Genomic DNA, 17550 nt, shown 5'->3' on the forward strand with positions numbered 1-17550 from the left:
AGTAAAACATGAAAAAACTACTTACTTCAAAGACGAAGAAAAGTCGTAGAGTCTTATAGGAAGAGGAGTGTCAATTCAAACCAAAATATTTTTCTATATACTGAAAAGGTAGTTTCGATTATTTCACTATTGATTAATGTTGAGAATGAGGTTCAGGGACTATTAAGACTGTCCTTCAAGTAATTTTCCATTAAAAAAAGTCCCAAATCTCTAATAAAAATTGTGTGTGATGATTAAAAAAGTAGAATAGTTATCTTGACCATATCACTCTCTTTTTTCGTTGATACGTAAGATACTCCTTATTTTCAACTTTATCCCTTGACTATAGTCTTCTATGAGAGGCTAATATGAAATGATCAATGTACCCACTTAGCTTCAACACATTGATTTCCTCCCCAAAATTTCACCATATATGTAGAGCTGTCAACAGATGCTTATTGGTTCGTATATAGTAATATCTGATTCCGAATCCGAAATTTTTATCTGATATCCAAATTTGAATTTGAATCCGACAGATGTTTTAAAATTCTATCTGAATTCGAATTCGATTATCTTATTGGATGTTGGATAATATCCAATTAGAATTCAAATAATTTGTATATTAAAAAAAATACAAATTTTCCTTATTCAATTGATTTTTCATTATTAAACCAAAAAACTTATAATATATTATACTATGTATATAATAAATAAAATAAAATATTATATATTATATATTATTTTGAATAATATATTATCAAATTCGAAATGTAAATATCCGAATCCGTATTTGATAAGCATTCGAATATATAAAACTATCCGAATTCGAATCCAATATTCAAAATTTTTGGATAATATCCAATTTTTCAAATTCAAATTCGATTCAGATTCGAATTTTCAACTATTCATCGACACCCCTACATATATGTCCAAACTCTTTAGCAACTCTTACTTTTATATATATATATATAGATATATATGGGAAATGTTCAGCAACAAACATTTTGGCAAAACATTTTTCAAAACATGAGTTAGAGGTTTTGGAATGGGCTGATTTTTGGTGAGGATGATCTCTATGGTGAGGAGATCATCATCACCAAAAATCAGCCCATTCCAAAAACTCTAACCCCATCAAAAATGGACGGTCCACGATTTTTCAACTGGTAAACTGGGGCTAGAAGTTTTGGAATGGGCTGATTTTTGGTGAGGATGATCTCCTCACTGTAGAGATCATCCTCACCAAAAATCAGCCCATTCCAAAACCTCTAACTCACATTTTGAAAAATGTTTTGCCAAAATGTTTGTTGCTGAACGGGACCCTATATATATATATATAAACTTGATTTCTTTCCCAAAACCTCAAAATGTCTTCAATCATGCATTTATTTAGCAAATTTATTGTTTAAAATTTTTCTTTATTTTCTTCTCCATACAAACATAGAACCAATCAAATATTTTAATCAAGGCCAAGACCGGATGACTTAAGGAAAACACATGATCCTAATAGTAAAACAAGAAACCCAATAGCAGCGTTTTATCTATAAGTATTATTTTTGCTGTGTCACTATTGCAGGGGCTTTTTAAGGATTTCATTTGGCTGACATTTTTGCCCCTTGTAAGCTTGTGCTTTCTTTAGCAATACTAGTGGGTGGCAAGTAGGGCTGCAACTTAGGCGGGCCAAACCCAAACCCAAACCCGATAGTTTCAACCCGATCTTGTATAAAAAAATTTTGACCATTTGAAATCGGATTTCAGGGGGGGATAGGCATCGGATTGTACAAACCCAAACTTTTCCGGAAACCTGAACTTAATATCATTATAATTTAAAATATTTTAAAATATCTTTTTTTTTTTTTCATCCACAATTCACATTTCAAACTTCAATTTTAAAATATTGAGTATTTTATGCCTTTGATCGAGTTGGTGTTTGTCGAGTGTGGGTTGTGCACAAGTTGATCCCCAACCTGCCCAAGTTGCAACCCTACTGGCAAGTGCAAACACATACATATCAAAAGGTTTATTTGTAATTTAAAATATTGATTAAAAGATTTTTTAAGATTACATAGTAATAAGAAGTTAGTTTTGTAATTTATCAAAATGACCTGATTATATTAATTTTAAACATAAAAGTCGAGGCATTTATGACCACTCGTTTTTTTATTATCGGGATCTTGTGTTTCTGCATGAACCAATCCCAACCCTTTAATAAAATTATTGAAAATAAATGTCAATCTTTCCACCCTAAAACAAAGTTGGAGATCATTTTGCATTAGTCTACCCATAGAAGACTGTATTCAAGGAGGGCTTCTCAAATATTCACCAAAACCTAGGGGGATATTCCTAAATTACTTAAAATTTAAATTTTTATTGTGTGACAAAAAAATTAGGTGTGGCAGTATAAGCTCTTCAAGAATTACATCCTAAAAACTATTACAATGATACTTAAGCACCAAGAGCTACCATCCACAATAACAAATTGCAACACATCGAGTGTGGGCTTGCACATGACAAGGCACTGTTTACATGGCAAGAAAGGTAGTGCTCCGCAGAAATTTATTTTGGACTGCCCATCCAGACAACCTTTTTTTTTTTGTCAAAATAAAAGGCTAATATTCCAACTTGGATCCAATTATTAACTAAAAACAACCCGAGATATTGAGGAGGATCATTTTACTACATATTGTTTGAAATTAAAAGTGTAAAAGGAATCTGATTGAAGCTACATTTGTCCTTCTAAGACACCAAATCTATAAATAAATAAATAAAAAAGAAGCTACATTTGCAAATTAAGAAACTTATAACAGCCAACCTCCTGATAAGGAACCAAAACAAAAATGAATCTGAACATGATTGAGGTTGAGACTGAGAAAGTTTCAAGACCAAATGAGAGGAAATGTTAGCAACACAAAGAATGGGAATAGGCATTCGGCAGAGGTTCCCTAGAAGCACTGCGCCGCTGGGTCTGATGAAACTCTGTTGAACATTAAATATTAAATTAATTAAAATTTGATAACCAAAGATTAGAAACGCAGAATCTTCATGCGGTGGTCAAGTCTGTGTAGGGTATGCCGAGTGAGGCCAACCAAAAGATGAGTATGTTGATGTGCCTTGAATAGATTGGGCACTATTGTTGCATGCCCCAGAGGCCCGGCTATGCGGGCTAGCAGCCTCGTTCAATGATTCACTCGAAGTAGCTTGAGAAGGGGAGCTGCCGGCTGCAACCGGTGTCCCTAAGCCCATCATCATATGTGGCAATGGTGCCGATGAAGGCTCTTGTTTCGAAATGGACTGTGATTTTTTCTTTTCTATAATGAAGCTGCCCACAATAACCTGGTAGTGCAGTCCAACAATAAAAATTAGCACAAACGGGTGCAACACATATAGTGTCCTACTAGGCTCAATAACTTTGTAAGATTTCAACTCTTACTAAGGGTCATTGAGCTAACCTTGTGGCATCCAAAAACATGATCCAATGCCACAGGGTTGTAGAGGACAAAATTCTATGAACTTCGAAAAAAAAAGTTATTTTTTCACCGTTGAATTTTAACTTTAAATTTGGGAGTTCCGTGGAAGCTCAGTAGCCATCCATTTTCAAAACCTTGAATCAAGTCAAAAAAAAATAATTTGGATCCAAGTTTTTCCATGAAATCTAGAGGGCTGTGGTGTTGGATTGCCAATGTGGTAATGGAAGTTCTTTTCATACATACAAGAGGTAGACAAGTCACAAAGAGGCACCTGTACTGGTGTTGCCGCAATTAGCATCCCAGCTACCTCACCTCCCAGAACTCGACCATCAGAACCTGCCAATGACACACTCATATCACTAATTCTGCTACCGTTGCCTCCGTTGTCCATGAACAGAAAAGAGCCTGATAGAGAGATAATCTCGAAAATACCCTGCATGTACAAGGTTCAACATGAAAGTGATTCATCCATGTTGATACACAATTACACATGTACTTGTCAGGAGAAAAAAAGAAACCAACAACAGATGAAACTGAAGGATTGAGATGATCAAATAAATTATTGTGCATGCTTATGTCTGTAAACCACACATCTAGTCATTCTAGATCGTTGGTTATGTTATTGTGAGTTTGTGACAATCTGAGATGGGTTGCCTTCGTGGTATTAGGCCAAACAATTCAATAGAAGCTATTCCATGAGAACCTCATTGAGCGTGAAAATGCCATTGTTAATTATTGCTTCATGTGTAAAGCAAGCAAAGAATCTGTGGATAACCTGCTCTTTCATTGTCATAGATTCGTCGATGTGGGATCTTTTGTTCTCCCCTTTCAGTATCTGTTGGTCTATGCCTTCCTCAGGGGCTAGTCTATCCTACAACTAGGAGTGTCATGCATTTAGTGCTAGAAGAAGGATCCTATGGAGTAAGTTTCCATTTGCAATTTGTAGAAGCTTGTGGAAGGAACAAGGAACCTTTCAGGGGAGTGACGGGTACATGGAAGAGATCCTTGTGACCATAGTAGTTACTAAGTTGGTATACGGGATTAAAATGGCAATGGAAAATTTTAGGGGAAAAAAAAAAAGAGAGGAAAAATGGAAAAGAAACGAGTTTAAAAGAGAGGGAGGGGGAGGGGGGAGTATGCATTTTTTTAAGCAAAAATACACATTGTAGAATGTCTATGCATGATAATAATATGTTTTCACACTTACTTATACAAGTTATGATGCTAAAAAAAGGTCTAAACATCGACTATCTTTTGAGCAAAATAACACAGGTTAAAGGAAAAAAAATGTCATCTTTTTGAAAAAAAAATCTAAAACATAAAAAATGTGTCTAAAACATTATATAAAAAAACACGTTTTTTGTTGAAAAAATTGAGGCTTTTTTAACTCATTTTTATCATTAGAGGTACAAAACACATTTTAAATGTGACTTTTCCCAAAAAACGAAGGGGTCATTTTTTGTGACGATACCTGTTACCTAGACATGTGGTGTAGATGCCAAGTGTCAAGTTGTCAAAATGTGTTAGGCAAGCCAACTTCTAGAAATTAGAATAAAAAGACAGTCATACAAAAGTTATAAAAAAAAAAAATCACATGGATATGATCCAAAAATTATTTTAACATACCTATACAAAAAATTATTTTAGAAATCATGCTTGCATGACCACCAATTACTTCCTTAATATAGAGATAGCATAATGGTAGAAGAAAAAAACAAAGATATCTAAATTGTTTGATACGAAAGATTGAAACAAAACTACAGGAAAATCTTAGATTGATAATTGAAAGACCTACCTGACAAAAAGATGAAAAGTTAAACCATCTATGTCAACACCTAACATAAGTTATTCGATATCATACAAAGAGTTTCAAGGACCCAAGCATTTTTTAATTCTATGTGGTGATACTCTACTTGATTATATACCGTGTGTTTCCCAAACTGACACACATTGATGTTTTTCTTCTTCTTTTTTTGATAAGTGACTTTGGTGAATATCATAAGATGTTTTGTCATAAATGTCGAGAAGTGTTGTGCCATGTTGAGGAGTGTCCAAGTGCCAACAAGTTTCGGCATGAAAAAAATCCCTAAATAGAATTTCTAAAGTAACCTCTACATAATAAAACACCACGGTGGACCCACAAAAAGAGGAGTTGGATTTAATCTTGCTACAAATCTAAAGGAAGTGTTTTAACTTTATTCTCTTTTCTCTTCTCTTCCTTTTCAATAATACCCCTCCAACTTTATTGTCTTTCCTCAATTACCCCTTTACCAATAATGCCCCTCCAAATTCGTTGTTTTTCCTCTTTTGGGATTAACCCCAAAGAGGATGCCCGTGCTGGTAGGTACGGACAAACTCTAGTTGGACTATACAACAAATCTCTTATTGTGTAAGTTTCATGAAGAATTCAAAGGAGTCTTCTCTGAAGATACTGCATTCAAATGGGATCCTTTGGTATTAGGGGAGAAGTAGTACGTTCTGTGGGGTCCTTTATGTGGTGAGTTTCTACAGAGACTTAGAGGTGTTGGGAGTTATCTCTTGGAGACTGGCGTTTCCTTGTTTGTCCTCTATTACATGGCTGTAAGCTCAGATCCATATTTTTTTTCTTTTTTCATACTTTTCTATCGTTTTGGCAGGTCGTCTTGACCTCTGTGGCTTTTGAACATTCTTTCTAGCTTTACTTCTTAATGAAATGTCTTATATCCCTAAACAAAGTACAAAAAATATACAAATAAGAGCAAAACATTTGAATAAATCAAGATTTTATAAGAAAAAAGTTCAACATGTATCCATCATATGAAAACTACATCAATTCAACAAGAAAAATCTTGAAAAAGGAATGTCTACGTTACGTAGGTTAAACCATTAATGATCGAAGTGATTGGATAAATAGGATTTGATGTATTTTGATTATTCTTTATCTTTCCTAAATCTTTTTTTCTCATTTTCCTTGATATTCTCTACTGGTATCTTATTTCTAGCTTCAAATATTTTTCTTCATCAAGTCAAATCTTCACAATCCCAGACTTTATAACTTAAATCCTGGGATATTAAAGAAAATTCACTTTCACCTCTCAACTCTGATAATCACAGTTGTATCTAATCAGGAGATAAATAAACAGGGCATTAGCAAATGAACATTCATGAAGAGGTGTTAGCCAAAGAAATTGCCACAAAATTCCAATAGGGTTCTCATCTTGCACTACTTCTGTTGACAGAAATCACAGAAAGCTTAAGCCTTCAAAGGCTATGCGCAAATCAAAATCTAAAAGAAAAAGCATTATCTCTTCCATTTCCAAATCCTTAAAGTCCATAATAACTTAATAAGTATTAGTTTTCACCACATAAATAATATTCTTTAAATAAGTGAGTCGACATGCTACAGTAGTTTTAAAATGTAAAGCTTCATAATAAATAAAATACCATGTAGATCTAGCTACCATGAAAACTTGAAGCGTAGACCTATCATATGACTATGGATCCTCTTATTGACGTAAAGTCCTCCAATAACTCGATATCGATATATATTATTAACATGGTATCATATATTATTTCCTTTTATCCTTTTATCAAGTTATTGATCCAAAAAATGTAGCACAAAAACATCAAAAGTGATTAATACCTAAAGGAAGGTAACAAGATACGCCTAAACATAGAAAATAAAGAAGATATAAAGAAAAATAAAGGGGGGCATTGGAAGCCAGAAATTGAGGGGAAAAAAGCATTTCTTTTGCACAAATATCCTTGGCTTCTATGTATCATGGAAAGAAAAAACATCTAAAACAGCATTTACAAAGATATCAATAACTTCTGTACAATATACAGGGGGAGTTAACTGTAAAATCTTCTTGTGACCCAGCAAAAAAAAAAAGATAACTATTGTTCATCTTAAAAGAGAAATAAGCAATTTCATTTTGCGTGGGTCAGCTGGTATTGCACCCAAAGTTAACAACTATGGTCACAACACAGCTGATAGTACCATCTAGTTATGTATAGGCAGAAACCTCTAAAAATTAATAGGACTCACATGCAAATATATTAAAAATAAAAATCCTCAATTGATTAAGAAAAATCTTTAGTATGTCCTACAAGATTAAGTTTCTCCAATACTTCTTTGGACCCCCAAGTCTAATAACTATGATCCATGTCAACATAGATGCCTATCTCTATATTATACAGAAGTTCTTGTGAAATTACATGACAAATTGCTCCAAAATTTCCTCAGGATACAAACCTATCTCACATAAATAGAAAGAACATGTCCAAGATAATTTCGGATTACACAAAAGAATTAAATCAAATTTCATCCAGACCTCATATGTTACGGTGCCACTATATGTTTTTGTTAGCTGGAGAAGGGTGACATTGCGTACGGCACCATTTGCAGAGAGAATGCAAACTGAACGCGAGCCTTGCTGTGTAAAGGCCATGATTTTCGACACAACATCCTGGGGAATACAAGGAAATAATAGTAAAATGTAAAATATTTTCATGGACAGCTTCCGATCTTCTATCATTCAATTCCTTTACAACCTTTTAGATCATAATATTAGAAGGAAAAGACAAAAGATAGCACAAAATGCACACAATAACATTCACCATAAGAATAACTTTAAATAGTTAAAGTGTTGCAAATGACTGTTAAGTTCAATTCCACAATGGCTCTTCTTATATTGCAGGGATGCTCCAAACTCATATACACACTCGTCCATCAATTGGAATAGATAATTACATTAACTAAGTAATTCAAACGCCTAAAAAATAATATTAATATGTCATGAATCATGATTTCAAGAAATTTCAGAGAAGAATTTGTCAGCTTCCTGGTCACTTATCCATCTAATACATTAATGGTGCAAACATACTTTCATGCACTTGTTACTTGTTAGTTCCATTGTTTTTTATATTAACCATTTGTATTATAAACCTTTCTTGCATCAAACAACAAACTTCTCATCAATTTGGGTATCTGCACATTTCTTGGATGCTCCTAATCCACAAATTACAGCGCGTAACCAAATAAAAATTTCATATCAATAAAAAAATCACACCAACTCAAACCAACAAGCAACATAAAGATTTGCTATGCCATCATGGCATATGTAATTTAGTGGATTTGGATCATTATGCTATTGTATGCAAGAGCCTACTGCTCCAGTGAGCATTTAGTTAGTTTTTAAATCAATCTTTTCCCACAAATTCCCTGTTCCTACATCATTGTAAGCTATTTATTTCTCTTCTACTCACATATACTCTCTTTAAATCATATTTTCACTATTATTATCTCAATTTTTTGAATTTTTGCAACTAACATACTTGTTAAACATGCAAGCATAATAAATTGCAATGAAATTGGTAATAGAAGATCACAAAAAAATATTTATCTTAAAGTTATTGTAATAATTTGAAGTTATTCCCATTATTTCAATTTTCCTTAAATTTTTACCTTTAAAAAGCAAAAACAAAAATATATTTTTTTCTGATACGCAACCGCATATGCTATTGTCTGATCACATATGCACATAGTATATGCTTGATCACACACAATAGCATTGCTAATTGAAAATGTTGTCTACAAGAAGCTCGCCTTATGGAGATCCGTTAGATTTTCAATGTTTTCATCTACCTTCTTCAACTCTCCCTCCCAACCTCATGCCAATTACTTGAAAAATCTAATGTTTGCAAAGGAAGAATGTCAACCATACTATCACAATACGTGCTGGACAATTGAGCCGTGATTTCGCCACACCATTTGAGAGCTCATGGCATGGTTTCATGACCACAAAAACATCAGACATTATTACGGATTTCATGGTACAAAAGAGTTTCAACTCCTGAGAATTTGTAATGAAAACCTTTCTATTTCCTTCCATTGGAAAAATATGGTGAGAGCAGTTTGTACGACTACATCATCCCATTTGACCTCCCCAACGCCTAAGATATTGCCTACCATTGCCATCCCCCAAACTTTTCAGTAGGGGCTTTAATATGGTCCAATTGCAAGTCATCCTTACTTGGTACATGAGCTGCATTGGGCAATCTTATCAATCCTGGATTGCCCGTCTTATAGTATTAAACTTACTTGCCATTTCCAGATTGCCCATCTCCTTAGAAATCCTCCCATTCATTTCTTATACATACTCCTTCCCACTGCTGCCTGTATTCATTTTTGCATTGTTGTCAACTCCTTCAAACCCTCCAGCTTTCCTGAAACTGTTAATCACAGGCCTCTTTAGCAACCCTTTACCATTAACACCCTCCAATGCAATGGATACACCCACACTTTTAATTAAGATAGATCCATGATGTTGCTATTCTCGTTAGAACATTTGTATGGCATTTTAACAAGTCCATCCACTGTAGTTTTCCTCCAGACCTCTTTATCTAAAGGTAATTAAAAGCTTCCAACAAAAACTTCCACCAACCAAAGAACTTACATTTTAAAAGAATTCCAGCCGCTCCGTTTTTTTGGCCTCTACCACAACTTGCTTAGCCTTCCCTTCTTGAAACTAAGGAGTTTAGATTCAGTATTGATTAACATTCTTAGTTAAACATAGACTATTCTATTCCACAAGATCCTCCCAAGCCTAGCCATCCAAACTCCAAAGAAGTTACGGTCCCTAGGAAAAATGGTTGGAAAGGGATATCTGCACTCACAAAGTACAACCAGAGAGAGAGAGAGATCTCAAATATGAAAGAAGTAGAGGAAGCGTTCGAGGTGGGTAGAAGGAAAATAAAGGGGAGGGAGAGAAAGAGTGTGGGAAAGAAAAAGATAAGATAAATGAGGTGGATAGAAATGAAGAAAGGTAGACAGGAACAGAGAAAAAGGGAGATTTTTTATTTTTTTGGGTAATGTAGGCTACCCCACATCTCTTTCGAGATATGGACTAATCCCTATGATTGCACGCCCCAACCCTACGGAAGTTTCCCAACGTGCATTAAGGTCACCTAGTTTTGAAAACATGACTAGAAGGAGATAACCCGTCACTAGTTTTACCACTGAACCAACCCCTTGGAGGTAGAAAAAGGTAGAAATTGTTATTTACAAAGTTTAGTCAGGAATTGCTATTTACAGCTACATCCGAAACTACTAGTTATGACTAATAATGACCCATACATACAACATATTCATAATGGCATCAATCCACTTCAACAACACCATCACTTCAATGACATCTCATGGCAAGACCTCTTTAAATCGATCCACCTAATATGCAACCTTATCATTTTCTACCTCTTTCATCCACCCATATAATGTTGTTTTTTCTATTTACAAACTTTGGTCAGGATCTCAATACATTTGTAACATTTATCTTGGCTTTATACGCTCTTCGTAAATTTTAAGAGCCACAACAGCACCCTTCTAAGTACAACCTCCTCATGACCACAAGGCATTGTCCTTGAAATTCATGTAGTGACCATCCAATGATATGAACCCTGAGGAGGAGATGACACCATCACTTTTACAAAATTCAAATTCTTACATACATATATAAGGAATTAACTTTCCATACAATTAACACCTAGGTGATTTGGTGTATTGCTTAGGTTCATTTGAAATGGTATCCAATCCAACACCACCTCCAAGGTTAATGTCTTAGGAGGGATGACTTGGGAAAAAGGGCTACATCAGCCCAAAAGATTAGTAAATTGAAAACCACCACAGAGTGGGATGGTTATGTGTTACAAACCCTAACATAAAAGGGCTTAACTTTTCCACACCATTAACACCAGGATTCTTTTAGTGTATCCTTTAGATTTGTATCATATTTGATATCCAATACCATACGACAATGAGGATGATAGTGAATTACCTCACCAGCTTCAATAATGATAACATGTGGAGTAAAACCAATTCCACTCAATCCTATCATCAACCATAAAAAAAAATAATTAGCATGACCTTTTTTCCTTATAATTCAGAACCAGTGTAGTCAAGGTGAGTGCCTTGGTGCACCTCAAGCGTGTCTCAAGTGGGGTGGACGGAAGGCGCCTTAATAAATGTGAGGCAGCACAATGTAAGGGAAATGTATCAAGGAGCATGCCTTGACCGTGCCTCAATCAAGGTGCACCAAGTGCACGCCTCACTTAAAATTGAATAAAATAAATGTATTTTTTTGTATAGTTTGTACATACAAAAAAGATTTATTTGGAAAGTGCATTTTTAACCATTAAAAATAAAAATGTTTAATATTACATTTTTTTCATTTTTATTTGGCTCGTAGGGTTGGTTAGTAGGGTTGCAACTTGGACAGGTTGGAGGGTAAACCCACGCTCAACTCATCCCAACCATCGGGCTTGAGCTCATTAACCTAAGATTGATCTCCTAAAATCAAGTTGAGCTCAGGTTAGCCTAAGTTAGGTAATTTTGGGCGGGTTGCACAGGTTAGACTCATTAAACAAACTTAATTTCATTTGGATTAATATATATAGCAATAGATTCAAATATAAAAGAAAATCAATAAAAATATTATTTTTGTGTTAGTCTTACAACTATATGTAGGAAGAGGAGATAACTAAAAAAATAGTTTAAAAATAACAAAAAATAGCATCGGGTTCGGATTGAGTTGGGTTACCTGAACCCTCAACCTGAGCTTAACCCGAATTGAAATCGGGTTGAGATATCTTAGTCCAGGTTCAACTCATATTCTACATAACTTGGCCTTGACTCGCTTATTAATCGAGTTGAGTTCAGGTCAACCCGCCCAGGTTGCAGTCCTATTGGTTAGGGCTTAGTCAACTTAGACCCACTAGGTATATAGGGCTAGTCTAAGGTACAACCCACCTCTTTAGGGTTGGGTTAGGGCTTAACAAAGCCTGGAACGGACCTGCCCGACAGCCCAAATTGTTGTTGTGTTGTAGTAGCAATGACCATGTTGTTGGCCTACTTATACTTCTTCGCTTTTTCTTGTTCTTCCTCCTAATTTCTCTACTTCTTCGTCTTCTTGAAGTATTGAATACTTACCTTATTTATACCTGTTATAATTGAAAACTATGTTTCAGTATAATATTTTTTTTTTTTAAATTTTAAAATTTTATTATTATAGTATAATTTTATGTGCCAAGAGAACTTTACACCGCCTTTCACCCTTAACTACACAGTTCAGAACATAAATTAAAAATGAGAAGAATAACAATTACCCAATGCCTTTAATTGCTGTTTTTTTCCGGATCCCAGAGGCCGTCCTCGACTCCTCTTATTTGGATTATTGGGAGAATCGAATGACTGAGTATTATTAGGGTAAGCCGAAGATAGAGGAGTTAAGGCCAATGCTGTGGCACCATTGCTTCCATATTTCCTTGGTCTTCCTCTTTTTTTCTTCATTGGTTCGCCGCTTGTCATGTTGAATCCATCGACATGGTTGTACTGAGAGTAAGAAGAATCATAAGATCTTGATGAAGAAAACGAATGGATCATTGGATTGGACGAATCGTAAGTTGGAAGTCGATTGCTTTGAAACATCTCTGCGGAAGAATTGGGATTGATCATCGAGGAGAAGGAATTGGGAGTGGTAGTTAAATTTCCGGAAGGATCCAGAGAAGAAAACCTTGAAGAATCCATTGTGAATGGTTCGATTCTGATATTTAGATGAGTTGGTTTTTAGGGTTTGTGTGGTTCGATTCTGATATTTAGATGAGTTGGTTTTTAGGGTTTGTGAAATAGAGAGAGAGAGAGGGTTTCTTTGGGTTTTAGCGGGAAATACCTATTTCCATTTCCGGACTCTAGAGTCCAGAATTACCTCACCAAGCGGTATCCGAATTTGATGCAAAGCACGTTATCAAAAATAGATACGAAACAGATGAGTAGAAAACACTTGGCGCTTAAAAATCAGATTTTGATGAAAATTAAATTCGTTTTGAATGCCACAAACAATACATGATCAACACCGTCAAAACAGAAAATTAAATACCTATCCTAAGAATAAGTATATTTGAGATGTGTATTATTGGGAAATATGTATAAATTGCAACAATTGGATTTTGCTAAATATTGAACTTACTCGTATTCTCTTTTACAAAAAAAAAAAAAAAGATTACAACCAAATATTCTAATATCTTATAAAAGAGGAAATCAAATATTTCAATATTCATTCAAATCTAAAAAGTCTTGTAGCCTAAGGTGCTGTTTGTTAAACTGAAAAAAATAAGTGTTGAATAGCATTAAGCACTGAAACTTTTAAGCGCTGAATTTAAATACTAAAAAAGTTGTTTGTTTAGATGCTAAATCATATTTGTTACACATTGCTGAAACTGATAAATTGTCTTTTTTACCCTTACAATCATATTATACAGTAATTACATATTTCAAATGCCTATTTCTTATCAAACACAATAAAATATATTATTTCTTATAAAATTAAAATACAATTCATTTTTAAATAATAAATAATACTCAAATCTTCAATTTATAAATAATAAGTTCTATTTATAAAAGCCCACAAATTTCAAATTAAAAATAATAATGTCATACAAGTCACAAAAATTTGAAATCAACATTAAAATAACTTAATTTTGGATGAATAATTTTTTATGGAAATGAAGGATGTGTAATTATAAAAGCACACTAAGAATTAATAAGGGTAACCTACACCATAGCCAATTGTTTTTATTTTATATAGGTTAAAGTTTTTGGAATGAGCAAATTTTTAGTAAGGATGGTCTATATGGTCTAGAGATCATCCTCACCAAAAATCAGTCCTTTTGAAACTTCTAACTCATCAAAAATAGTTTTCAAAAAAAAAAAAGAATGGACGATTTACAATTATAGAACTTGTTTTGATAGGATTAGAAGTTTCAGGATGTGCTGATTTTTGGTGAGGATGATCTCCTCATTGTAGAGATCATCCTCATCAAAAATCAACTTATTCCAAAACTTTTAACTCATATAAGACAAAATAATTTAGCCATGGTGTGAGTTTATTAATTTGTGGAGTGCTTATATACTAATGAGGAGATCATCCTCACCAAAAATCTACTCATTCTAAAACTTTTAAATCATATAAGACAAAATAATTTAGCCATGGTGCGGATTTATTAATTTGTGGGATGTTTATATCCATGGGATGTAAAAGGTAATATCTTTTTAAGAATAAGGGCATACTTGTCCATGTTCAAAAAAATGAAGGGCATACTTGTCCGCGTCGAAAAAACGAAGTGCTTACCACTTCAGTACTTTTTTTTCAACATCAAAATAGTGCTGAATTTTTTTCACTTATTTTCAACAATAAGCGCTGAAAATATAGAGTAAACAAACGCGCTATTTTAACAAAAAGTGCTGAATTTAATTTTTTTCAGCAATAAACACTAAAAAATAACGCAAACAAACACTGCCTAAGTCGTATAGCCCTACTATCACATTAAAAACACTCCCCTTGAAGGTGGAAAGTTAATGGAAATAAAGCCTAACTTGCAGATCAAATCATGAAATGGATCTTTACCCAAAGGTTTAGTGAATACATCTGACAAGTTGAAAAGTATAGATATATCGTGACAATAAGTTTGGATTGGAGTTTTTCTCTTATGAAATGACAATCTAATTCAATATGTTTGGTCCTTTCATGAAAAACGGAATTGTTGTCTATGTAATGCAACTTGTGATTGTCACAAAACAAAGTGATGAGGGAAAAGTTAGAAATACTATGATCACCAAGCAAATACTTTAACAACTAAAGTTCACATGTTAAGGTAGTCATGGCATGGTATTCAGCCTCAACGAAAGATCAAGAAATAGTAGTATGTTTTTTGGTTTCCTAAGAAATGCGGTTGGAACCAAGAAAATGGCAATATTCGATGGTCGATCGTTGAGTAACAAGTTAACCTGCACCATCAGAAATGCAATGGTAATATTCAATGGTCGATCGTCGAGTAACAAGTTAACCTCTCAAGTGGAGACTACTAGATAATTATAAAAGAATTATTTTGCTAAGGGAACCTTTTCAATAACGAACCACACGATACAGAGCATCCATATGAGTACTCCGAGGAGAGTGCATAAGTTGTCTTAAGACATGAAAGACATAATTAATATTCAGTCTTGTAATCATAAAATATATAAGATGTCCCATTACATGACGATAAGGAGTAGGATTTGGAAGGAGAGTTCCATCATCAAGAGATAACCTCTTCTATTGTTCCATAGGAAAAGTGGATACACATCCTTCAATCAAACATGTATCCCTAAGAATGTCCAAGGTATATTTTTATTGGGAAAGGAAAATACTCTTCTGAGAACGGATAACTTCAATGCCAAGAAAATATTTACGGTTTCAGATCATTAATAAAAAATTTACTTAAAAAAATTATTTAAGACGTTTAATAGTCAAATTTAGTGTTTTAAAAGTAGACCGGATCAACAGTCTAACGAGGTCCAATCAGAGCTTTTTGAAATATTGATCCGATTTTGTTAGAATTGGGATTTGATTAAAAATCATTGATTTTTAACGATAAATGGTTCAATCGTGAAAACAAACAGTTTTTTCGAATAACAGATTCTTCACTGTTGGCAGTTCTTCATATTGATGTAAAACTTCTAAATTTGAAAAGTCAATATACTTTTCCTTAATTATTGAAAAATGTACAAATACATGAAACATTTTGTTTTTTTTTAGAGAACTGCTATTGGCACCCAACTTTTTCTTATTGCACCTCAATCATAGATTAAAACACAATATTAAAACATTTTTAAGGTTTGGCTCAAATTATTATCTCAACATGACAGAACATTCTAACACTCATTCAAAGAATATTTAGGATTAGGCTCCTATAAGATCCTAAACCTAAAAACGGAAATCTAATAAAATAATATTAAAAAAAAAGAAGAGAGTTTATCTTGGCACCCCAACTTCTACTTATTCTCATCCATTTATTTATGTTTTTTAATTTTAATTGGGGTGTGATAAGTAAAAGTTGGGGTACCAATATCTCTTTTTTAAAGAACATTTAAAAAAATCTTAATAAAAGGGTGAGTTACAAAACATTCAGGGGTTCTTAAAAAAAAATCATAAATCAAAGGGTGAGTTACCAAAATATATATCAAGAAATTATTTAAAAAAAACAAATTCCTTTTTATAAGATGTATGTTGTTTTTCTCATGTAATTATCGAATTGAGCCCCAACCCAATCTAGGTCCGACCAATTAGGAAAAAATTAGGTTGGAATGTCGGTTCAGTTTTTTAAATATTGACCAAATCATCATTATCCGTAATGAGGGTATCATCAATATAGACAAAAACAAAGGTTGAATAATCACCTTGGCGATTAGTGAATATTGAACAATCAGATTTGGATGATGAAAAATCGGATTCAAGAAGAGTAGATAAGAACTTGGCAAACCATTGTTGTGATGCTTGGTTGCTTTAACCCACAGATAGATTTGTTCAGTTTACAAATCCATGTCTCACATTATCTTTTAAACCCAAACGAAAGCTTCGCACACGCATGTGTGTGTGTGTGTATGTGTTTGTCCTGAAAATATATATATATATATATATATATATATATATATTATTAACATCAAATTGGTGAAGTGGCCATCATTTGACAGATGCAATGGAAAGTAAGGCACAAACATTTACCTATTTTGCAATTGGTGCAGAAGTATCACAATAATCCAAGTCTTCAATCTGAGTGAAGTCTGATCCTTTGCCACAAAATGGGTTTTATGATGCTTAATAGTCTCATCGGATCGATATTTAATTTTGCTCACTCATTTACAAATAATGGGTATCCTGTTGGGTGGAAGTGATGTGAGGTTCCAAGTATTATTTTTTTCAAAAGCTTTAATTTCCTTTTTCATAGCATCATGCCAATGTGGTGACTTTACAGTTTGAGAAAAAGTTATTGGTTCATCTTTTGAACAGATGATGGAAAAAATTCCTTTGTAGTAGAATAATTAGAAGTATATATGATATTGTGTCCATGTCAGCTCAGAATCTGATGGAAAAGTCATACGTTCATGAGTGGTGGTGGAGAATCAATAATCGATTAGATAACATAACATGTAGCATCATATTATCAAGAATTATGGTGGAATTTGATTCAATGATAAGGGTTTCTGAGACATTAGGAGAATGGTTGGATCATGGTTTTAAAACTCGGTTTCGCGTCT

The 17550-nt window shown here is 33.7% G+C and overlaps 1 protein-coding gene across 1 annotated transcript; it reads right to left on the reverse strand.

Moving 5' to 3' along the window:
• Nucleotides 1-2703: 2703 nt before the first annotated feature.
• Nucleotides 2704-13140, reverse strand: LOC147393278 (AT-hook motif nuclear-localized protein 10-like). Its single transcript, XM_086456087.1, has 5 exons — nucleotides 12585-13140; nucleotides 11258-11310; nucleotides 7757-7891; nucleotides 3715-3876; nucleotides 2704-3309 (listed from the first exon to the last, which is right to left on the reverse strand). The coding sequence occupies exons 1-5, from the start codon at nucleotides 13003-13005 to the stop codon at nucleotides 3028-3030; spliced, it is 1053 nt and encodes a 350-aa protein (XP_086312213.1). The 5' UTR covers nucleotides 13006-13140; the 3' UTR covers nucleotides 2704-3027.
• Between the last annotated feature and the right edge of the window lie 4410 nt (nucleotides 13141-17550).

This window comes from Akebia trifoliata, chromosome 10, assembly GCF_017979445.1.
Source record: "Akebia trifoliata isolate Shusen 1 chromosome 10, ASM1797944v1, whole genome shotgun sequence".
NCBI lineage: Eukaryota > Viridiplantae > Streptophyta > Magnoliopsida > Ranunculales > Lardizabalaceae > Akebia > Akebia trifoliata.

Coding starts and splice junctions, on each gene's coding strand:
- LOC147393278 (XM_086456087.1), bottom strand. CDS start 13,005: ATGGATTCTTCAAGGTTTTCTTCTCTGGATCCTTCCGGAAATTTAACT. Junction 11,311..12,584: donor ACAGCAATTAAAGGCATTGG/GTAATTGTTATT, acceptor GGTTGATGATAG/GATTGAGTGGAATTGGTTTT. Junction 7,892..11,257: donor TCATTATTGAAGCTGGTGAG/GTAATTCACTAT, acceptor TGTATTCCCCAG/GATGTTGTGTCGAAAATCAT.